General features: G+C 33.1%; 1 protein-coding gene across 3 annotated transcripts in view; it reads right to left on the reverse strand.

Moving 5' to 3' along the window:
• The window catches only part of LOC149961275 (uncharacterized), a 90567-nt gene that overhangs the window by 57493 nt on the left and 7731 nt on the right, over nucleotides 1–25343 (reverse strand). Inside the window, exon 1 of one of the 3 annotated variants that reach the window (XM_090176435.1) lies at nucleotides 15935–16006. The exons of 1 other annotated variant lie outside the window; for it this stretch is intronic. In XM_090176435.1, the coding sequence (XP_090032561.1) occupies nucleotides 15935–15991 (57 nt within the window). In that variant the 5' untranslated portion in view covers nucleotides 15992–16006. Of the gene's footprint in view, nucleotides 1–5692; nucleotides 5884–15934; nucleotides 16007–25343 lie in introns of those variants that run through there. One more of the 3 variants, XM_090176431.1, reaches the window with a different exon arrangement.

The following is a 25343-nucleotide window of genomic DNA, read 5'->3' on the forward strand; positions in this document are numbered from 1 at the left end:
TTAGTTTTCGAGAAAAAAATTCTACAACACCAATTGACATAACATTTTTCCAAATACAAGAGCCTTTATTTATTTTATGTTATAGGACATTTTGGAAAATTTAGTATTTTATGTGAATTATAGGACATCTGGGACGGCGATTTATCAATCACCTTATTCATTAAGATGGAAAAATCAAACGCCCTGCGAATTAATTTGATAAACGCAATATAACCACAGGGACGGCCCAGATCTATAACATTTCTCTATAAAGACCTCGAAAAAAAGTGTTAACGCGTTCAGCAGCGTTGCCAGGCAAATATTTTTAGCCTAGTGATTCAAACGTCATAAACAGGAAACAGATTTTTAACGGTTTTAGCGGTTGTGATTTGAATTTTCAGATTGTTGTTTACAAAGGAAACCTCAAAACGTATCTCATAACCATCCATGTTATCACGTTAAATAACTATAATTTTAATTATTATTTTAGTATAATTGGTATAGTTAAATGATATTTTTTCCACCTCTGATTCTAAGATAGATTCGAAATTATCTCGGAAATTTTTCATCATCAAAAAAAGGTAAACAACTATTAAGCCTTGGTACAATCATTTATATTTATGAATAATAATAATAATTACCGTAACAAATTTGGGAATTGCTTTCAGACGGTAAGCAGAATATTTTACTATTTGTACGATCGAAAAAGCTCGACATTCTAAATTTTTACGACGATTCATTTAATAGACTAAAATATTAGCACCGCATGGTAATCTTGTGGTTCAACTTTTAAATTCCAAGGAAGCTTCTTGCCCTATTTTACTCCCCCGCTTATTTTGAATCACCAGCCTATACAAGCATTTCCTGTTATGCCCGCGAGTACCGCTAGAGTGCGTCGATGCTTGTTCTTTTTACTTTTTCCCCGGGCCGGACCGTCCCTGTAACAGTCTAAGATGACCTTTAACCAAAATGAGCGCTTTCTTCAAAATATCCCACTCAACCAGTAAATCAGCCTGTCAAAAATAAATTACAACTCTTCCTCAATAAATATTTCCACAGATAATAACCGCAAAAAGTAAGACTAAGCAATGCAAATTAACACAATTTAAGCTATCCGGTTTTCGACGTTGGCCACGTACGGGAAAACACCCCCAGAAGCTCAAATTCGCGGCCAACGATAATGTAATAGGTGGTTTGTTTTCGCTTGTTCCGGGATTTCGGAGTAGGGTAAGAAGAGTAAGGCTATGACGCCATTTTACTCCGATTCTGTGGCGGCGAATAGTTCGAGTCGGAATAAAAACCTTTTTCCAAAATGGCTGCCAGTGGCCTTTTTAGCGGATAAATTCTGGATAACAGACGGCCAAATCCGATTTACTCCTTTACACCTTTTCAGAAGGAGTAAAAAGAGTAGCCCTAATACTCCGGAACAAGCGAATAGTTTATGGGCCGGAGTAATTCTCATCCCCGGAACAGGGGAATTAAACTTTTTAGGGTAAAAAGAGTACACTAACGAGGAGTGTACCCGAGGTGTAAATCATCGATTTTGATGAAACTCGGGGGGGTATGAAGACCTTGGGGTAACATGAATTTTCGCCAAGGGAAACGTTACGCTGGGCTTCCGTTTTGCTATGGCAACCGAAAATGTTTTTGACAACTTAAAATGAAAAAAATCTACATTTACTTGACGAATTTCACCAAAAATTATTCAAATTTAGCATTTTAGTTGAAATTTAAACTTTACTTTTTTTTTTTGTGTTTTCAAAAATTTCCACAGGGTACCCCCCCTGTGAAACCGAGAAAATCCCATGCTTTTTTAAATGTAGATTTTTTCATTTTATGTTGTCAAAAACATTTTCGGTTGCCATAGCAAAACGGAAGGCCAGCGTAACTTTTCCCTTGGCGAAAATTCATGTTACCCCAAGGTCTACATACCCCCCGAGTTTCATCAAAATCGGTGATTTACACCTCGGGTACACTCCTCGGTCGTAGAACAGGAGAAAATAAACCACATAACAGTGAAATGGCGTTAGAGATGGAAGATTAATAAACCAAATTACAAAAAAGGGGAGCTCTTTCCGAACCACCCTCAATTACCAGGTCCTAAGAGATTAATATCTCAAGAAGAACAACGTTACCATAGAGAAACAATATTTAAATCACCCTCTACAACAGGGTTTGTCAATTTTGATTAACAAAATCAAATAAAGCCCAGTTCACACTATACAATTAATTGGACCACTTAATTGAAACCAACTAATTGTAAGCAAGAAAATTGAATAGTGTGAACAATAAAATTGTAACCATTGTTCCAACTTTTTCTGTTCACACTGTACAATTTTCTTGCTTACAATTAAGTGGTCCAATTAATTGTATAGTGTGAACTGGGCTTTAATCTTTTTTTATTTAAATTTGATTTTTCTTGATTTTGATTAAAATTTCCAAGTGTTATATAATTTAGTATCATAATTTTACCTAAAACAAATGTTTAAATTTTAAAAAGACTTAATCTATATATATGTATAATTAATTTATAAAATTTAAGATAATAATCATATAGAGGTTTTTAATTTTTTAAAACCTATTTTGGTACTTAACAAATAAAATTCGCCGGACTCTACACCCACAGGTAGAATCCAATGCAACATCAGGGTTGCCACCAAATTTTCAGATTCAAATTCCCTGACTATTCCCTATTTTCCCTGACAATTTTAACAGATTTTCCCTGACTTATTAAGGCCAAAATTTTTCTTTTATATTTTACTTTTATCAGAAGTTAATAAATTAAGATTGCAATGTTGAAAAAATTAGCAAAACATTCAAGGAAATAAATGATAATCATAGAATTTGTCATAGATCTAGATTTGAATTACCTTCAAAAAGTGCCAAGATAAAATTGAATTCCCTGACTTTTCCCTGAATTTTTACCAATTCTTAAAATTCCCTGACATTTCCCTGACTTTTTAGGCCCATTTTTAAATTCCCCGACTTTTCCCTGATTTCCATGTTTTCCCTGACGTGTGGCAACCCTGAACATTAGGTGGTAAGTACAAGAAAGATTATATTTAAACCCAAATTTTAGCAATTGGCGAGGTTTTTTCTTTTTCAAAAATACTATATAAAAATGTTTTTAAAATCAATGATTTTTTTGAAAACATTAATTATTTAAATCAGCCAACAACCCAAGACAAATTTTTAATAACCATAGAGAAAAAATATTTCAATCACCCTGTATATTTACTTTATAAGCGCGATACAACAGCCTAAGCCAATTTTACTTAACCACACCGTAATTTTTAAAAAAAATGTCCCATTCAACCAAGTTTTAGGCACCCGATTGCGAATATCCTAGGGCAGCGAGGATTCGAATTTCCCTACCGATTGATGCATAAATCAACATTCTGACAGGTCGGAAAGTTATGTAAAATATAAGAAATCAAAAAATAATCCATGAACGAAATTAGAAATGATTTTAATTTCCAGGAAGGGGGGGGAAATTTTCTATCGATTGATGTATCATTTACTTTTATAACTCCATGGGGTGAAGAGTTCTGTAAAAAAGTTAAAAATCACCAATATGGGCTTTATTAAAGTTCTGGGCAATCTGGCGCGAAAAGAAATATTGGGCTATCGAGGGTTCGTAATTAGCTTTGATTACATACAGGGAAACAAACCTTTACAAACCGCGATCGAGTATAAAATTTTAATTTCGTATTTCTACACTAGATGACACCAGCGTGTATATTTTGGCGAAAAATTTGAAAAAATAAAATAATTTTTTTTATTTATTATATAATTTAAGTGCTATTTCAAGCTGAAAGTTTACATAAAATATTTTAGAAAATATAGTTATACAAAATTTCAGCTTTTAAATAACCACAATTTAAATTAGACTTTCACGGATATTATCATTTTTGTTATTTCGGATTGTAAACTGATGGCGCCATCTAGTCACAAGTAGATTATTAAAAATGTACACACAATGGCGGTATCCCTGTAAAAGGGTCTTCTCCCTTATTATACGCGTATTAGTGTATTTGACGTATCCTTTATCATTCTAACCTTAACGGCTGAAGAGTTATGCCAAAATCGGCGGCGGCAACGGCGGCGGTGGCGGCTACGTACCAGGTGATTATAGTACACACAAATGCCTTAGGGATGGTAAGTAAAAAGCGAAACTTCTTACGAAATTAATGTCTTTATAAATTAAAAAAGTACATGTATTTAAATTAACCAAAATAAACCGCCTCCGTAACCTCGTAAGGTCATTATAATAAATTAAAACGCGAAAGAAAACTTTATCTAACGGTTTATGCATAAATTAGCAGTACTCTAATGAGTCAATTAACAACGTACAAAACCGAGGCCCGATTATAATTCTAGATACGAAGCCGCGAGCTTGTAAAATGAGTAATTGTTCATTTCCCCTTCAAAAAACGGAACAATCATGATGCGTAATAATATAAAAATTCCCACATTCCTACTTTTACGACGAAGGAACTGACTCACCTACCACTTCTACAAACCACGAGATGCCATTGAAGGTACCTATAAACGGAAGTATCAAGTAACCAGGGAATAACCTTCAAATGCCGTTTGTAGAGACGCTGGCGCCATCTCTAAGGCGATGGGGGAACTAGGACGTAAATAAAATGCGCGATCAGCTGTTTAGAGTGGTTTTTTTGATTGATTTTCCTTCGTATAAATGATTATCTTTTGATAAAACGCTAAATTCCCCCCCAAGGTCGAAAACATCTTTTGCAATAAGCATTTTATAGCAATATGCGGGTTTTTGTAAACGTAAACATATTTTTGGTTTGCTTCATTAATTTTTATAAGGCCGTATTTCAATGTAACGGGAAATATTCAGACCTCTACTTTATACTACTTCACTATGCATCATCCCAAAGGAATTATGAACTACTTTGCATATTAATACCGAATAATTAAGTTAAGGTTTAAACATACGTTACTTTTTGAATAATTAAAATACGAAATTAAATGGCTTAATTTATATCCAAAAGAACAACAATTTAAATATTAATTTTCACGAAAATAATTTAAATAATTATTGTCATATAAAACTTTATAATTAAAAAAAGTCCTAAATGAGAATTAAATCATAACAAAAATATTAACTTCAAAGAAAATATTATTTAAATATATTATTGTCATTTATGTTTATAGTTAGTACTCATTAAGTTTAAAAAAGTGATAGCACAATATCAGAACTATTAATTTTGAAGGAGATTAAATTTAAATACAGAATATTATGTAAGCAGTCGCTTTTATAAACGAAATAATTATTTTCGCAGCGGTATCCTTAAAATAGGTCCCAATAAATAGAAATGTTTGTCATTTAAACTTAAAAAATAATATTTTAATGAAACTTAATTTAAATATTTCTAACCGTAATAATTAAATAATATTATTATATTATATTATATTAAACAATTATTTTAGTGGTGGTATCAAAACAGATTAAAATTAAAATCCAACCCAATAACATTTTAACGAAAATATAAATTAAATACCTTCAATGATAATATTCTGTTACTCATAATTTTATAACCGTAATAATTAAATAATATTATTATATTACATTAAACAATTATTTTAGTAGTGTTATCCTCCAAACTAATGATACGATCAAAACAGATTCAAATTCAAATTCAACCCCAATCTTTAAGGAATAAATTATATATATAACACTTACAATGAACCGCTTAATCCTTTGAAGCCTTGGCGACGCTAATATCCTGTTAGCTAACATATTGGCGACACGGGGGAAACAAAATCACAAATAAATTAAAGACGCCAGCTAGCGAAAACCGTTTTTATATTTGACACGCGCATCAAATGAGTAATTTGTTTTCGTTCGCGCTATGGAAAACTACGGCGGTTTTAGACGACTCATATATTCCAGTATTCCAAACGGTTTGAAAGGGCTCTTTAAAAATCATTTTAGCGAACACCAGTCGTCCACTCCAACGGGGCGCGTTCGAAATCTAACTAAAGACAGAAATCGAGTTGCACATTTCTAGGAAACATCAAAAACCCACAATCTTATCAAGTATAAGAGAGTGATAAATTAATTTATATATATTTAAAAAAACCATAGTAAAATACCGTTATATTAAACCACTATGGTAGAAGCAAATTTTACAAGAGAAAAAAAAATGCCTTGAGCGATTCCAGAATTTCTTAAACCCACGTACAATTAAAAAATAATTTTCCGACTTCTTTAAAGAAACATTTACAATTCGTTTCTTTTTCCGCGTACGCTACCTAGTTACGTTGACATTTTACGGTACTTTTTAGTAGTCCGTATCAAGTTGGATCGTTAGGGGATTGGAAAGTATGTCGTAGCGTAATTTAACGTTGCTAAGATAAATTGACGAAGGGGGGATGCTCAAAAACTTGAATATATCCAGGAGGGTAGAAATGTCATAAATGGTGCGGTAGGCGGTGCTTCAAGCTCCCACGTAGTGGTTTTACTGTTTTACTGGGATGTACAACTCGCAGGTGCCTCGCGCCGGGGAGGGGGGGTGTATAAATAATTGCTCTGAAGCTAAAACATGTGTTCCGTAATATTTTGTTAAGATAGTTTTTTTCTATCTTATTGTGTGATAAGAGATTTTTTAAAACTTATCAGCGCAGAGAAAGTGAACAATTTAAATGGATTTTGTCACGGTTGGGTTATTTTCAAAGAGGTTTTATCGCGGATAGAATTGAAATTTATGTTGCCATAAAGAATTATGATTTATTTGTTATAAATCATGTTAAGAGTTATTACGGAAATACCAGTTTAAATAATTAATACTTTAAATTAGATTATTCCAAATGAAAAAAACAGTTAAAAAACTAATAACAAGTTTAAGCGTTACGTAATATCAAAAGTATACGTGTCCAGTATCTATCTCTAAATTTCTAATGTTTTTCGCTTGATACCGGTTTTACAAAATACGTTTTACTTAACACAAAACCATTGCAAAAATAGGATTAATTCGTTAGGTGGAGTGATACACGTGCTATATTTTGAGGGTTGCCACCAAAATCTGATAGACCAATAGTCCCAATATAGGGACCTGAATTTCCTAAATAGGGACCAATGTAAAATATGATATCTTTATTTGAACTAAATTTATATTTATATTTTCTTATAAATTTTATAACCTACAATATTTAATATGAAATATCGAAGGCATTGATTTAGTAATGTTACCGAGCTTGTGGCGCTACCTTGTGTGCTATGTTCGAACTATTTTATCGTTAATTTTCAGCTTTGACTATTTTTAAAACAGTTCTTGAGCAGATTCAGGCCTGTTGCTGAGTCACACAGTAAAAGTTAGTTATTTAAGTGACTAACAATTTTAAAAATAGTGACTAAAAAAGAAGAAAAACCAAGGTTATAAAAGTTAAAAAAATGCTTTAGCGCTCGAAAACACACAAGCAGACGAATTCAAATGCTCAGGTTCGTTCCAAGCGCAGCTGCAGCGCCAAAATGAACCAGCGACAGAATTAGTAACTAGCGGGATTTTAAAAAAATATCATTTTTTTTTGCTAAATCACCAGGTGTTCATTTCAGTTCCGTTTTTAAATAGTTTAGAAAATATTTTTGAATAATATTAAAAACGCAAAAATCCAAAAAAAAATTAAGTGACTAATTTTTGAAAAAGTGACTTTTAAGTGACAATATAAAAAAGGGATTTTAAGGGATGTATAAACATATTAGAAAACCTATGATAGTTTCCCTGGATTTCATGAAACATGGTACTTTAGGGACCAAATTCTGATTTTAGTGTAGATTAGGACCCTTAAAGAAAAATAGGTACATACTTCTCTCGCACGAAAAATCTTATATACTTCTGATAATACAAATATATGTAAACGTGCATCTCAATTTCGAAATTACAAAATTGCCTGGCGTCGGTGATGTAAAGTAAGAAAATTACTAGCGCCAGGTAGTCAAGATTTATATTTGCAAAACTACCAAACCAGGAAAGTTTCCCAACGAAAAAGGATAAATCAAAACAAGATTTAAGTACACACCTTCCCCTCGATTAATTTAAAGGAATTTCATCAGAAAATAATTTTTTGGAGTTACCTAGTTTGGGAAATAAGCTAGCGAAACGATAACACGTTAATTTAAACTAATTTTTAGACAAACCGAATTTTTCGAGTTATCTGGTTTTGGAAATAAGGTAGCGAAAGGATAACACTTTAATTTAAATTAATTTTTAGACAAACCGAATTTTTCGAACGAGCTAGATGGCGCCTGTATCAATTGGGACGAAATTCAAATATGACAATATTATGTAGATTTAAATTTTGAAATCGTGCTAACAACGGCGGCATCGGACACAGTACGTAAAACTAATACACACAAATCCCCTAGGGATTGTGGGTCAAATAATTTTGGGAATTACGTAACACCGGAAGGGGGTTGGGTAGTTTCAAAGATCACATAAAAATAATCTGCAAAAGTTATTTGGAAGATTTCGATGGCATAAATGGTTACTTACAAACAATCTAGTCATATTTTTACATATTCTTCAATACATTAAAGCAAGTCACAGTTCTATAAAAAAAAAAGTAAATTAAGTTTAAAAAAATGCTTCTAAAAGCGCTTTTAGGTGGCAGCACCTTACGGGGACTTAAGCCGAAAGACGATATATTGCGTTTCCGAAACGACGTGTTGAATAAGTTAGTAATCACGTGATTCCGAAAAGCCAATCAACCCGACAAGCTACCAATTTGCCACAACTTTAAGACTAGATTTTGATGCTTACTCAACTTGTTTTTATTTATACGCTAACGACATCTAGTGCGAGCGAATGCAACTAGACAGGACCCACAACTTGCTTTATAGTAGCTTATAATAAGAATATGAATTATTTTTTAAATCACTTCATTTAAATCAAGTTTAAATAAATCAGTTAAATTAAGTGATTTTCAAAAGCGAATGAATTAAAATTTAGAGTTGTAAGTCAGAAAATTACGGAGGCCCTTTTTTCTAGAAACCTTTCCCCGTATTGTTTCGAAAAAAAGAAAATGTTTTAAAGGGAATATAACCTCAGGTATTTGGTGTGGAATACCAACGTTTGCAGCTCTGACCGCTCTTGCCTTTGGCTTTAGAAATGTACAGGGAAATTAGGAAAATTGAAGGGGTCTTCCGTAAAGATTGCTTTGCGGGTTATATTCCCTTTAAATCCATGATTAGCCTAATATTGTTCGCAAATTAAAATTTCGCGGCATTTTCGCCTTATTTTCTCGAATCCAAAAGTAAAACTAAAACCTCTAGACTAGTCTAGAACAAAAACAATTAAAAAATAATATATGTTTAATTTTTAGTTTTTTTTTATTATTAATAAAGTTATTGAGCGAAAGGCTGAAAATTTGGCTATCTAAGTGTTTCCACAGTTTTTTTTTTTCAGATTAAAATTCCCTGACTTTTACAGGGTTTGTCTGACTTCTTTTAAGTCCACAGTTTTGAAATTTGGAAACTATATTTTTGGAAATGTTCTCCATTTGAAACCAAAATTAAATTCCCGACTTTGATACTCCGCGACCTTTGGACTAATTTCGACTTTTGGACTACTATTTTCAAATTTAGACTTTCGGACTATTTTCAAATTTCGACTTTCGGATTATTTTCAAATTTCAACTTTTGGACTATTTTAAAATTTCGACTTTCGGATTATTTTCAAATTTCGACTTTTGGACTATTTTCAAATTTCGACTTTTGGACTATTTTAAAATTTCAACTTTTGGACTATTTTAAAATTTCGACTTTTGGACTACTTTAATATTTCAACTTTTGGACTATTTTAAAATTTCGACTTTTGGACTATTTTAAAATTTCAACTTTTGGACTATTTACAAATTTAGACTTTTGGACTATTTTCCAATTCCGCCACTTTTTGGACTATTTACAAATTTAGACTTTTGGACTATTTTCCAATTCCGTCACTTTTTGGACTATTTTCAATTTCCAAAAACTTTTGCAGGGACTACGACGACCCGAAATATTATCAACCTCAAAACAAGAGTTCCCTTTTCCCTTCAGGGGTCAATCGATTATTAATTAAAGTACATCAAGGTTTTAATATAATTGATGAATTTTGCGTGTCCGAACTTTCCCACGCAAATTCCTGGGACTTTGAAAGTTAATTAGTTTGATATCATTAATATTTATTTCGCCCCGAGAATATTTTTCGGTCCAATAACGCGTTAATTTCTGATGATCAAAATTTTATACCAGAAATGTAGACGGGAAAGTGCCAAAAGCTAGATAATTCGACGAGCTTCGAAGTGGCAGGGATATATTATTATAAATATCCACTAGAACTGGGCGAGGTTTGCTTCGTTGGTCGCTAGATGGCACTACAGACGGGCGTTGTCGAATTTTAAAAGTGCACTTCTAGGAGATGCGTTTTGCAATCACCTATTCAACTTTATCATCTTTTTACTCTAGCGATTTTTGCGCAACTCGTTCGTCAGTTTCAGGTCGGTGGAAAAATCTCACTGCTCCGTTTCGCGCCATCTATACTGGTACCCAAAAACTATTTAAATTATATTAAAATTGTTTTATTTTACCATTTAACATAATTGGCTTGATAAATATAATAATTATTAGAATAATATTATGACATTAAAATAGAGGTTTGGAATATATTAAAATGTTAAGATTCAATAGATGGCGCATCGCAGTGTACAGCCTTTATTCCGTCTTTCATAATTTATGCGCTAAAAAGATTATTATTAGCACTAACGGGCCTTAGATGGCGCGACGTTACCAAGGGACATTTTCCACTCTCGCCACTAGGAGAAAGGGTAGAGCTTCGTTACATGGAGATTTAGGGCCGTGCGTAAACCTCTCCATAAAAGGATCTTGACTTTATGGTCCATTTTGTTTTTACGAACTTTAGCTAATGCGGAAAGTTTGAGTATTTTTTAGCAGAGTTTTACACTTTTACTAGCGTACAGAATCTAAAAAATCTACTAAAGCGATAGTATTGTATAAAATTTAGTCACAAAATTCAATAAAAGATATTTCCTTTATATTATCATCAACTTAAACTTGGCGCTGCATTTAGACAAATTTGTCGATTATCTACAGATAATTTGGTTTGAGTCTATTTGATCGATTCCCTAATGATCGAACGGGTCCCATTTGATCGAAAGCTACTGTAGGGTAAAACTACTAGTTTTTGGGAGTAAATCGAAAAGGCAACGGTGCATACGCTCCTACGGCGCGCGTACATCAACCTAACCTAACCTAACCTAACCCTATTTATATATATCAAAAACAACGGGCCGTTATCGTCGATGTCATAAAAAATTCCATCATATAGTGTATAAAGTAAAAATCTCTTCATCTTTGTGGCTTAATACAGTTAAAGCAATGAATTATTCCATCATTATTCCTTCCGCACTTAAGCAATGAATTATTCCATCATTATTCCTTCTGCACTTCATATTGACATTCGGTAAAATAAAAACATACCAACTGGTACTATAAATACTTTTGAATTCGATCAAATAGCATTCGATCATTTGAAGGTTCGATCTTATGAAACAAATGACAAATGGGATTCGATCAAATGGAATTTCGATCAATTGCAACGTATAATGATCGACTATCGATCACATATTTTTCGATCAAATGGACCAACACCGATAATTTTAGTTAATTTATTCACCAAATTAATAAAAATAGGGGCCAGATTTTGATAAATATTATCGATGGATAAATTGATAAAAATGGTATACGATAGAGTAGATAAATTTTTAAATCATCGTTTGTACTCACTTTTGTGGAATTCGCATTATCTAAAATATTTTTGTGATAAATTAAATTTATTACGCGCTTATATTTTAAAGACAATATTCATCTGATTAAATTGTCAATTGCAAACAATAATTTAAATCCGAATGCAAATAATTGTGTTATTACAATTTTTCCTTGAATGAAATTTTTAAATTTATTCATGGACAATTTTATTTTAACATTTTAATAACGGATAATATTAGTAGAATATGAATGGGAATAATTAAGTTATTGAAATAATTTTTCCTTGGTTTAAATGTGTAAATTTATACACGGTTAACTTTATTTAACATTTTAATAACAGAAAAAAAATTTGATAAACTAATCTAGCTATTGAAACATTTTACCCTTGATTAAAATGTCTAAACTTATCCAGAGCTAATTTTAATTAAAAAGTTGAATAAAATAAATATAATCGAATATGGATGCTTATAATGGAGTTATTTAAATAATTTATCCTTTATTGAAATTTCTAAATTTATCAATGGTTAGTTTACTTAAAATTTTAATAAAAGAAATTGGATATTTGCCGTTATTTGTCAATTTTTGTTCATTCAAAAAGAAGTATAACTTTTTTAACAGTTTTTATCTTTACTAAAATTATTTCAGTCTATCCACGGATAAGCAAGTTTTTGTCCCATTGGGTCGATTCTCATTGAACCGAATCCCATTCGACCGACATTTTGTTTGCTCACAAGTGAAAGCATGACACCTAACCTAATCAGGAATAGCAACCGTTCAAGAAAACCATACAAGTTAGGAATTCGAGTTAATTTATATGTTCAAAACATTTTTTTTTATTATTATTTTCTCTCAGTTCGGGTATCGTTATTTACTTCGATTTGGATAGGTAAAAATATTCTATTAACTTTTTCGAATAAATGGGATTGCAAAATTAGAATTCGATCAATTGGGAAAGTATATTTTTTAATTCGATCCATTGAGAATTCGGCCCAATAGGATTTTATCCAACGGGAATATACCATAAGCAACCTATGGATGCGGTTCAAATTGTCGCGCGAGAGTTATACGACTAGACGTATTAAAAATAAGACCAAAATATCGTACATATTGCAACATCCGACGTCGAAGAGATAACTTCCGGTAGGCTGAGAAGGCTTACAGGCAAGATACCTTATCCGGTATGGGCCCCGGGGGGGGGGGGTAGCACCCACTGACTAGCCGTTCCTTTAAAGGTCAATGGGTAGGGGTAAAAAGCGTGCTATTAAAGTCATAAAGGGACGAATAAGAATTCTGGGCTGTCACAGGCAGCGTTTCGAAGAGATAACCTTTTCCCTTTGACTACACGGGGATGGCATTTAGAGCGCCCGAGGTCGAAAACCTACTCTCTCTCTCCTCTGTTTGTTGCGCGTATACTTTGTATCTCCAAGGGCAACCAAGTTCTGTCGCTTTGTTTTCCAAGGTTACGCTATTTAATTACCTATGATAGTATAGTCTAGGTCGCTCTACTATTCTCCGACTGTTTGAACCCTGGCGGGCCCAATGATTCGCTTAAGCCTGCACGCCTGATCAGTCTAAATCCTCGCCTATTTTTTAACACCTTAAAATTAAAAAAATATTAAATTATTACCAATTGCATTTCATTATTCGCCAATTTCACTTAACGGATGAAAATTTCATTTAAATATTGCCAATTTCACTTAACGATTCATAATTTCATTTCATTATTCGCCAATTTCACTTAACGGGTGACAATTTTATTTCATTATTCACCAATTTCACTTAACGATTGACAATTTCATTTCATTATTCGCCAATTTCATTTAAATATCGCCAATTTCACTTAACGGATGACAATTTCATTTCATTATAGTCAATTTTAAAATTTCAAGGTCAAGATCACCCCAGTTTATTCTTCTTCGCCATTTTTAAGGTCAGCATCGACATTTTTTCAAAATTATACCGAATGTTGGTGAAAATAAGCCAAAGAGAAATGTCCATAGATTTTAGATAGCTCTGCACAACTACGAAATTAATTGACAAATTGTCAATATATTTTAACAAATTTAAAAAAAAATTGATTCATTAATTTTCCACGATACAAAATAAAATTTGATTCGTTAATTTTTACACTATAAAACGCAATTTGATTCATTAATTTTTACACTATAAAACACCTTTATCACAAATTTACACACTGCAAAACACATTTTCACATAATTCAGCACTGCTAAACATTTATTTCACATAAATTAGCACTACAAAACGCATTTTTGACATAAATTAATACTGCCAAACCCCTTTTTTACATAAATTAGCATTAACCCATTTTCACATAATTATCACTAAAAAACGTATTTTTCACATAAATTATCACTAAAAAACGTATTTTTCACATAAATTATCACTAAAAAACGTATTTTTCACATAAATTATCACTAAAAAACGTATTTTTCACATAAATTATCACTAAAAACCGTATTTTTCACATAAATTATCACTAAAAAACGTATTTTTCACATAAATTATCACTAAAAAACGTATTTTTCACATAAATTAGCACTACAAAACCATTTTTTCACATAAATTAGCACTACAAAACCCATTTTTGACAAATCACCACTGTAAAACCCATTTTTGACATAAATTACCACTGCAAAATCCATTTTCGCATAAATTAGCACTACAAAACGCATTTTAACATAAATTTCCCCACTACAAAATAATGTTTTTTTTTCGGTCCCGCCATAATTTTCGAGACGAGTAGGACGAGTACGTAGCACCTACACCCTGTACATGTTTGGTGTTTATAAGCGGGAGAACCCCTGACGAGTTCAGTCATTAAGTGAGACGTTGGAGTAGCTTCTCTGTGGCCGTCATTTTGTTGAGCGCGAGTGAACTTATCTTTCGCCTCTCGCCCCCGAGATGGAGACACCCACGCCCGTTGAGTGAAGCGTTTCCAAACCCCCTTATTAAGACAAAGTTTTTGACATTTTCCTGACAGGTATGGCCATACGGAATTTTTTTTTGCTGGGACATTTTAAACCCACCACTTAATGATTCTATTTTTATTTTCACTAACTGACAGTTGAGAATTTTGCAAAACACAAATATAACTTTTCGCAAATCTACGCCTCCATTCTAAGAGTCTAAAAACTACCATAATTAAATATGATTCTTAAAATTATATTTGACTATTCCCTGCAATTAAGAATCAAGTTAAAAATTAAGTCTATAAACGTCCCATTATTAAATATTAAATACCACATGTGAGCCCAAAACTGAATTTCGACCTTTTCCTGTTAAGTACAACCACATAACACCAGTTAAGCGTCAAAGCAAATGTCATTTCGAAAACGATATATGCTTCAAAAATGTAAATACATAAGAAAATTTAAAAACGGATCAATTTATTTTGGAAAATTTAAAAACGTATAAATTTATTTCAGAAAATACAAATTTACGTATAAATTCATTTAGAAAAATTAAAAACGTATAAGTTTATTTAGAAAAATTAAAATCGTATGTTTATTTAGTAAAAATTAAAATCGTTTAAGTTTATTTAGAAAAATTTAAAACATAAGTTTGTTTAGAAAAATTAAAAACGTATAAGTTTATTTAGAAAATTTAAAAACGTAGAAAATTTAAAGATGTATATATTTATTTAGAAAATTGAAAAATGCAATTACTTTTCAGATTAACGATACCATTCATTTCCCCAAAATGTCACTATGGAACAGATAATTTGCTATAATTTACGAGATTCAAATGTAACAAACTTAAAAACTGACACTAGACAATTGGTATTATTAAAACCACAGATTCAATAATACCCAAGGGAAAATATGAAACATCAAAATACCGCATTAAAAAGCAGCAACCCTTCAACCCTTTACGAAAACTCACTAGACATTTGGTATTATTAAACCAAAGATTCAAACGTAAAAACCTTAACAAGAAAAGAATACATTTATTACCAAAGATAAAATATCAAACATCAAAACACCGCATTAAAAACCAGCAACCCTTCAAATTAACCCAACAACCTAAAATTGCAACCCAATAAAAACGACAACCGCAAACCCAACCGGCCAACTGTCAACTCTCAACGACCCATCCAAATATAACCAAAAAATAACGCAAGAAAATACAATGCCAACTCACGTGAAAGCACAAGTCCAAACACCCGACCATTTTCTCCAAAGAACACAAAACCTTCATAAAAGTGTTCGCGATTAAAAATTTTTTAAAACCCGTTAATTAATACGCGTTTAAAAACAATTAAAAAAAGTGCAAGACGTCCCATCTTGACGCGTCGAATAACGGACAATCACGAAAAGCGATGGTCCGTTATTCTAATAGCGGCGGCATTATCGTCAAAGTAGGGCAAAACAGCCGCAGACATGGTCCGAGGAATACTGCGAGATTCTGGTATCAGCTGAGAGCCGCTTGCCAATAGAAGGCTAGAATTCCCGGCGCACGCGCACGCCTTCCGTTCAGGAGAAGAGAGGGGGAGAAGTTAAATTTTATCTCCTTCGCCCCCTCCCCTCATTCCGACTAGCTTCCCCCTTTGTGCTCCGGGAAAGCGAATGACAGGGGCGGTTGGCAGCGTCTAAAAGGGTACGGATCGTGCGGGAGTCTAACGGGGATGAAGGTCAGGTGAGATTGGAATATCCTCATCGGTTGGATTTCGCCGGGTTTCTGTTTTGAGAAAGTTGTCAATGGAGTCCATTGCCTCAAAGGGTTTGTGGGGGTGAATAGAGAAACCGTATTGTGCGGTTTCAAATGGAGCTTGAAAGAGTGGATCAGTTAATGGGTAATTAGAGCGGTTATATGGTACCGTTGCTTTTAGTCGAATTAAATAATTTCGCTGATATTGAAACGCCAGTTTTAAAAATTTAAAAAAAGTTAATGCATAAAGTTTCTTTTTGCGGGGGTTCTGGTAGTCGCTTAAGTCTCTAGATGTAACCTTTCAACGTGTACTTCGAAATTTAATATTTGTAATACGATGTTTCGTTTTTCGAAAGAATATTTTAAAGATTTAAGCCTACATTTCCAAAGGAAAGTAAGACGTAATAAATATATATAATATGATAACATAATAATATAAAATACTATAATATATAATATTTTCAGATTCAAATTCCCTGATCTTTTTCAAGGCAAAAATATGACAATTTTTTACTTTAAAAATAGGGATGCACCGATATGGGTACAGTAGATCAGGGCCCCCACTCAAATCTTAATTTTTTTTATAGGAAAAATAGGATTATATTTCTAAAAATGTAGGACTTTATAGGACTATTTTTACTAAATTATAGGATTTTATAGGACTATATATGCTATTTAATTTACTAACTTTATGCATTTAAAAACAAAATCTATATTTAGATAAATAAATCTTTGATTTTCACTTAAAAATAGTAACTATTTAACCATTTAATCACAAAATATACTAGTAGCTAACCATGTTAACAATAACAAAAGTACAGACTAGAATGACTTGGTATAGGAATTTATTCTAAAGCTAAATCTAGCAATTTAACTGAGTGGCTGGATTTGAAATGTGCAAAATATCAAAATTATAGGATTTTAGGGGACTTTTGGGGGATTTTGCTAAAAATATAGGATGTTATAGGACATTTTTTTAAATATAGGTTGTTATAGGACATTTTTTAAAATATAGGATGTTCATTTTTTATAGGAATTATAGGACCTCTGGGGGCCCTGGTAGATATATCGGCTATTCGTGGCCGATATCGGCGATCTATCATGACAGTATCATTGTAGCACTTTCGCTTGCGTTGAGTTGCAAGTTATCTCCCTACTGGTTTAAGGGGTTTTCCCCCGAACTCTTCGGTTTCCAATTCCATAAAAACTTGTTGAGGTTAACGGCAATAGTTAGCGTAGGGAGCTGTTGGCTCACCACCACTCTCCTACGCATTGTAACCCGGCCACCTGAATTAAAGGCTTTAAAAGTCGCTCGATGACTTAGATGGGTATTAGCATAGCTGATTATTATTATTATTATTATTATTATTATTAAGACGGTTCAGTACACTGCCATAACATTTTATAATATTTCACTAAAAGAAGTTTGCAAGAGCGTATCCGAATACGTTTCTTTTCATTTAACGTGATACATATTTTCTATCACAAATCGAATATCGTTGTTTTTTATTTGTTTACAATCGTAACCCCCTGTCTTAAAAAAAGGTATGATCTAGCTTCTGAAGTCTGGCGTCCGTGGCCAATCAAATAAAATATTGTCATTAGTTAATCGATAATTTTCTTATTTTTAAATGTTTTTCTGAAAATATTTTCCTAATATCGGTATCGGCCAATATCGGCTTCGCTTAAGCCGATATTGATATTAGAAAAATAGGCCGATATATCGACGCATCCCTATTTCAAAGTTACTTTTATCCAAAGTTAATGGATTTTACTTTAGCTTATATTTTGTTATAAAAGTATATTTTTATTGCAACGTTAAAAACAAATGGCCAAAACGTTAGAAGAGTTAAATAATAATTTATAACAGGAGCTATACTAAAATGGCAAATAAACTAATTTCATAAAATTTTCAAGATAAATTTAAATTCGCGGCACGGTTACTACTCGCTGGGTGACCAATTTTTTATAGGAAATTAGGGGTAGGTACATTTGTTCGAATTTCATTCGTCCGAACCGCCGAAATAACAAATGTTTCAATTGTTCGAATTGGACAACTGGTTTGTTTCATTCGTCCGAATCGGTAGCATCACTTGTCCGAATTCTGTCGCTAAATTAGTATTTCTTATTGCTGTTTTTTTTGTCTGGATTTTTCTTAGTGCAAGAATAAAAACTAAAAAACTACATTGTAAATATCGTTGTTTGTTCAAGTTGTTTTTTCTTAATTGCTGCTATATTGTATATTTGGCCGATATAGTAAGTGGGAATTGGGTTGAATGTTGTGGATTTTTTAGGTTAGGTTAGGTTAGGTTAGGTTAGGTTCACGTTAATGTTACTATTTTCTTATATTAACAATATTAAAAAAAAACAACCAATTCCTAATGTTCGAAAAAACGGACAAACGATTATTCGGACAAATGAAATTCGCCAGTAAAGTTAACATAAATTGAACGAATAAATCACCAACAAAAGTTGTGATAAATTTTTCGGGCAAATGAAATACGTTTTCGGACATACGATCCTGTTTTCCGGCATTCGGACAAATGATCATTCGGACATTGGTACCACCGTTCGGACGAATGAAATTCGAACAAATCTACCCAAATCGCTGAATGACCATAAGAAACCCTCCAATTTTTTATAGGAAAATAGGAAATTTAGAGTCATTTTATAGGAAATTATAAGAGTAATTTATAGGTAAATATAGGAAATTATGGGAATGTCCAGGGGAAATTATAGGATTAATTTTAATAAAGAAAAAATAAATGCGTTTAAAGGAAAACATCACAGCAGCCAGCCGTTAAAGTAAATGAAATTAGTGCTTTAGTAAAAGACTGGCTGTTTTTGAGCGCCTTCAATCGAGCCTTAAAACTATATTGAAATCAAATTTAAGTACGAAAAATATATCGTAAAATAGGAAAATTGTCCAATTATAGGAAATATACGAAAATTTGTAAAATATATTAAATGTGGTCACCCTGTACTCGGACGCTATAGTGTTTTCAAATTGAAATGAAGTGGTTTCTCCAGATTATCCCGATTTATTTTACGTAAAATTTTGTAAAATTTTTAACCTATATTTTAGTGAAGGTTTCCAATTTTCAACCCAAATTAAAATCCTCGACTTTTCCAGATTTCCCCCGACTTATTTTAATACAAAATTTGTTAATCTTTAAAGGGAATATAACCTCAGGTATTTGGTGTGGAACACCAACGTTTTCAGCTCTGGCCTCTTTTGCTTGTGACTTTAAAAATGGTTGGCGCCACTGTGCAGGGAAATTTGAAAAAATTGAAGGGGTCTTTCATAAAGTTTGCTTTGCAGGTTATATTCCTTTTAATCCACATTTTAGTAAACGTGTTCCATTTGCAACCAAAATCAAATTCCCTGACTTTGGACAAGTTTTTAAAATTCCCTGACTTTTCCAGGTACAACGGCAACCCTGAAAATGAACCCCTTCGAAGTATTTCTTCAACGGGAGACACAGTTCCTTCGAAAACAAACACGAAGCCCATAAATTAGGAAGTCAAGCAGGCGTGAGGGGGTCGCATTTTTAAAACTTTGGAAATTCTTCCCGTTTACCACGTGATAAATATCCCTTCGCCGCTCATCGGGCATCGTGCTCTCTTCGCCTTCTCGCGCGTGAGGGGGAGGGAATGTTTGTTCGCTATCCCCCCCCTTTCCTTTTTTGAATTTTTGGCGACTTTAGGCTTCTCGTACCCCACACGCTTTATTTATGGAAGAGAAGAAAACGCATTCTTTCGCGCCGTAAACTCTCACTCAGCCGGGTTTGTCATCGGTTCAACTTCTCGGTTCAAATTCTTCTATTTTGTCGGTTATATTTTGGTTGGGGATGTTCGATTGCAAACTTTGGATAATAAGTTCACAAGGTTTCTTGGTTAATAGTCAATAATTATACGACTCAAAAGTCCAGGGTTGGCAAGAGCCAGCCAGACTGGATTAAACCACCCTGGTTTAAGCCGGATTTATCCACCAAATAAAATCCATGGTTAAAACCACTTTTTTTTATAAAAAAATTGAGAAATTAATTAGAAACATTGACAAAACTTAACCTTCACTTTTTGTCGCAAGTAATGAGAGCTAACATATAACCAATTAGGGTATCTTAAAATTAATTTGGCGCGTGAAAATACGCTGCCATGTTAGGGTATAAAAGCGGGTAAATAAGTCTGCTATACCTCACAATGTAAAGGTACTGTCACGCGCAAAAACGTAATTTTTAAATCGGGACATTTGAGCAATGAGGGCTTGATATAAGGAATTTGTTCATTTTTTATTAATGGTTTTAACCGGTTTAAACCACCGGTTACAGTCGGTTTTAACCATACTGGATTTTTCAATTTTAAAAAAGCCGGTTTTTTGCAAACCCTGCAAAAGTCCCCAAACTTTTTACGCCTCAAAAGTCCCCAAAATTTATTTAAAAAAAAATAAAAAATTAAACCTATTAATTTATTACTAAATTTTAGAAATGTAAGTTAAAATAATAGATAATCTATGTTCCAGTATGTTACATGTGATGTAACATTTAAGCGACCCTACACTGTAACTTTTACATACCACACCCCCATTACTGGGTTATGTAATTTTTTAATGGCCTCTCAATCCCCCATCTTATCACTTGTGTCTTTATGAAATTTCCCCTTCCTACCGAGTGACATTTTAAAGCACTTTTACAAACACCTTCCCCTTACAACGTTACGTTATTTATAAACGTCATACAAACCTAAATCATCACATTTGTGACTTTATGAATTTCACTTGCCCCTATAACCTTACCGGGAATATAACCTGCAAAACAATCTTTATGGAAGACCCCTTAAATTTTTCAAATTTGCCTGTACAGTGGCGCCAAAGGCAAGAGCGGCCAGAGCTGCAAACGTTGGTGTTCCACACTTAATACCCGAGGTTATATTCCCTTTAAATAACAGGAAAACCCTACCTACAATTACAGCGTTACGTTATTTATGAATTTCCCCAGCCAATATAACATTAAATACCCATGACCCCTACCTTCCCTTACAGCATGACGTTATTTATAAACGTCCCATAAACCTAAATCACATTTACATCTTCATGAATTTCACCTGCCCCTATAACAATGACCCCTACTTACTCTTACAGCGTGAAGTTATTTATAAACGTCCCCCAAACCTAAATAATTACATTTACATCTTTATGAATTTCACCTGCCCCTATAACATTAAACAGGGTTGCCACAAAATTTTCAGATTCAAATTTCCTGACTATTCCCTGTTTTCCATGACAATTTTAACAGATTTTCCCTGACTTATTAAGGCCAAAATTTTGCTTTTATATTTTACTTTTATTAGAAGTTAATAAATTTAGATGAACTTATATTTCAGTAAAAAGGTTATTGCAATGTTGAAAAAATTAGGCAAACTTTCAAGGAAATAAATGATAATCGTGGAATTTGTCATAGATCTAGAGTTGAATTACCTTCAAAAAAAGTCAAGATAAAATTGAATTCCCCGACTTTTCCCTGGATTTTTACCAATTCTTAAAATTCCCTGACATTTCCCTGACTTTTTACGCCCATTTTTAAATTCCCCGTTTTCCCTGACGTGTGGCAACCCTGTTAAATAACAAAGACCCCTACCAACCCTTACAGCGTTACGTTATTTAAACACCCCGCCCCCAAAACAACAGCATCACATTAGCGTCTTTATGAATTTCCCTCCCCCCAATAACATTAAATAAAAATGACCCCTACCTTCCCTTACAGCATGACGTGATTTATAAACTTTCCCCAAACCTAAATCATTACATTTGCGACTTTATGAACTTCCCCTTCCTTAAAATTTCTAACATTTAAATGGCCTAAAAAAGATCAAAATTCGAAGGTACAGATACATATTTGAAACTTTGTAAAAGAAAGTTGAAAGAAAAAAATAATAATAGAAAGGGAATGAAGAGAATAAGAAATATTGGCTCCAAAAACCGCCGAACATTTGGTTTCTCGTCGAAATCTAATTTTAAGCCCTGGCCTACATAACCGCTCTTGTCTAGCTCTTTGAGCTCAATCCAATATTCTTCGCGTTGGTAGCAAATCACCGTCATCAGGCACCGGCAGGGAAGAGAATCGAGCGACAACGAGCGGCAAAAAAAAAATAGCATCAACGAGATCCGAAAGGAAGAGATGGAAGAGCGGGATGAAAGGTGTAAACCGAGAGAACAAAATAAAAAACAAGTTGCACACCGGCATATGTCCGTTCCACGTCCTAATAACAGCGTTGCCACAGTTAATTTACAATCAAATTCCCTGACTTTTCCAAGTTTTCCCTGGCTTAATTTGTGCCAATATTTTGTATTTTTTTACAAAAAAAACGAACTTAAATTCCCTGATTTTTAGACTTGATTTTTTAATTCCCAACATTTCCCTGATTTTTAGACTAATTTTTAAAATTCACTGATTTTTATACCAATATTCAAATTCCCCGACTTTTCCAGGTACCGTGGCAACGCTGTTGTAGGTCTTCTTTCAAATTCCCCGAGTCTTCCCTGACGTGTGGTCACCCGGAAATTCACCCCTACAATTTCCTCCCAGGGGTCGCTTAACCTGTCTAACAACAACACCAAAACGTGTCTACTTCACCTCATAATAGAGGAGTAGGGGAATCTTGGACTTTGCAACGTTAAATAAATAAGCGAAACACTCAAGGAACTAAAAAATAATCACAGAATATATCATAGATCTAGAGTAAAATTATCTTAAAAAGTGTCAAGATAAAATTTAATTCCCTGCCTTTTTACAAATGCTTTTTTAAATTCCCTGACGTGTGGCAACCCTGTACTGTCAAGGCTATAGAGTTTAAAAATGGGTAAAAGGATTTATTCCTAAAACTTTCAGAAAGTTAACCACAGTGGTATTTTTTATTTTATTTGAAAATATATCTTTGTTTTTGATTTATTGATATTTCTTTTTGAGGTATGGCGTTTTTTTTAATTTCAACTTAATTCTTTAATTTGAAAATTATGTTCATCCCATATTGCTACAAAGTCTACATTTTCATAAATGATATGACATAATTTAATGAGTTACAGTAATTTTTTTAAGCCAATCGCGAAAATTAGAGCTCAGCTGTTTTCTACAAAAATGGTTCTATGGAATATTTCGGTGCGAGCCATTGTTTTTGCGCAATCACAGTTTAAAATGGATAACTAGGCTATCTTACCGTTGTTTCTGTAATAAAACGCTTGAAAATGAAGCTATTGTGATGGTTAAACGTGGATTGAATCCTCTGATAGAAGCTTGTATGGGAAAATTGAATTATTGCGCAATGTAATTTTAATGAAAATCCTATAGTTTTCCGTAAGTATTACATCGGCAAGACTAGTATTAAAGGGAATATAACCTCAGACTTATATACACAGGTTAGAATTCAGTAGCGATATGTGGGGGACCTTTACGAACTGCAAGATGGCGGCCCAGGGGAATTATGGCGTTTGACGCGCCATCTATCGATGAATTATTGAAACTTTTAAGATAGATTTTTGTATTTTTATGGAATATGGAGTCGTGACTCATGAATTAGTGGATGTTTATTTTAGTTTCCGGCGATAATTGAAAGAGCAGTGTAGAGGTAAATAATAATGTTACATCTTCATATTGTTTATTAAATAAACAAGTCTTTGAAAAATTAGGCGGAGGCATGTGTCTTAGGCTTTAATAATATATTTCTTAATTTAGCCTAGGCTTAGCCATTGCGTGTGATTAGTAAACACACGGCTAAAGCTTCGCGCTTTAGGAATAGAGGCCCGTTAGTAGCGCCATCTGCATTCTAATTTTAAATATTTATAATTAAAATATAATTTTTAGTACGAAAATAGTATTTTAAAACAACAATTTTGGCTTTAGTTATAATTAAAATATACTTAGATTTAAAATAATAATAACAATAGTTAGTACTTTATTCGCAATCAAGGTGGCGCTTGGGAAGCTATAATTCCAATGGGGATAAAGACCAGCCGGACGTAACGGTCCCCCTTATAACCTGTGTATATAAGCCGTGCCTCAGGTATTGGGTGTGGAACACCAACGTTAGCAGCTCTGGCCTCTCTTGCCTTTGGCTTTAAAAATGTGGGGCGCCACAGTACAGGGAAATTTGAAAAATTGAAGGGGTCTTCCATAAAGATTGCTTTGCAGGTTATATTCCCTTTAATGCTTTAAAAGAAAACTTGATACTGCTCTAAATAGTTCTTATTATAAAGTAACGTGGTCTACTGGTTTTAATGCGGCTCTTACGCAAATGGCTTTATAGCCGTGAATTCAATACAAACGGATTATAATAGCCAAAACCCCAAAAAAGGCTTAGTATGAAAATTAGAACAACTTTGTTGTCACTGCACTATAAGTGCAATTTACAAGCACACGTACCCTCCTAAAGTATAAACCTGTTGAACAAAATAGTAACAACAGCTACAATTACATGAAGTACAAATGTAGTAGTTACCCGCATTAGAAGCAAAGCGCTAGGGTAAATTGTCTAGCTAGTAAAAAATGGGGATCGTGAATCAGGGAGGGAAGGAAAGCAGACAGGAAGAAACGGAACAGATTCTTTAATTAGATGTGTGGAAACGTTTGCCAAATTGAAAAATTAGATTAACTTCTACCTTCACGTGGGAAGTGAATATCCCAATTATAAACAACTTCGGCAAAAAGGCTTCACACGCGAAACTTTGTCTTTTGGGAAATGGCCCATTTTTGACTACACAAAAAGGGTACGTTCATGGTATTTAACAGGTGGTAAATAATGGTAAATAACGTTATGGTATAAAATGGGTAAAGTGATAAATAATGTTATGGTATAAAATGGGAAAAATTCTTAAAACGAAAGAAAAATTCAAACGAAAGAAAAATGAAAA

This window comes from Leiobunum rupestre, chromosome 1, assembly GCF_980474605.1.
Source record: "Leiobunum rupestre chromosome 1, qqLeiRupe1.1.hap1, whole genome shotgun sequence".
NCBI classification, from domain to species: Eukaryota; Metazoa; Arthropoda; class Arachnida; order Opiliones; family Sclerosomatidae; genus Leiobunum; species Leiobunum rupestre.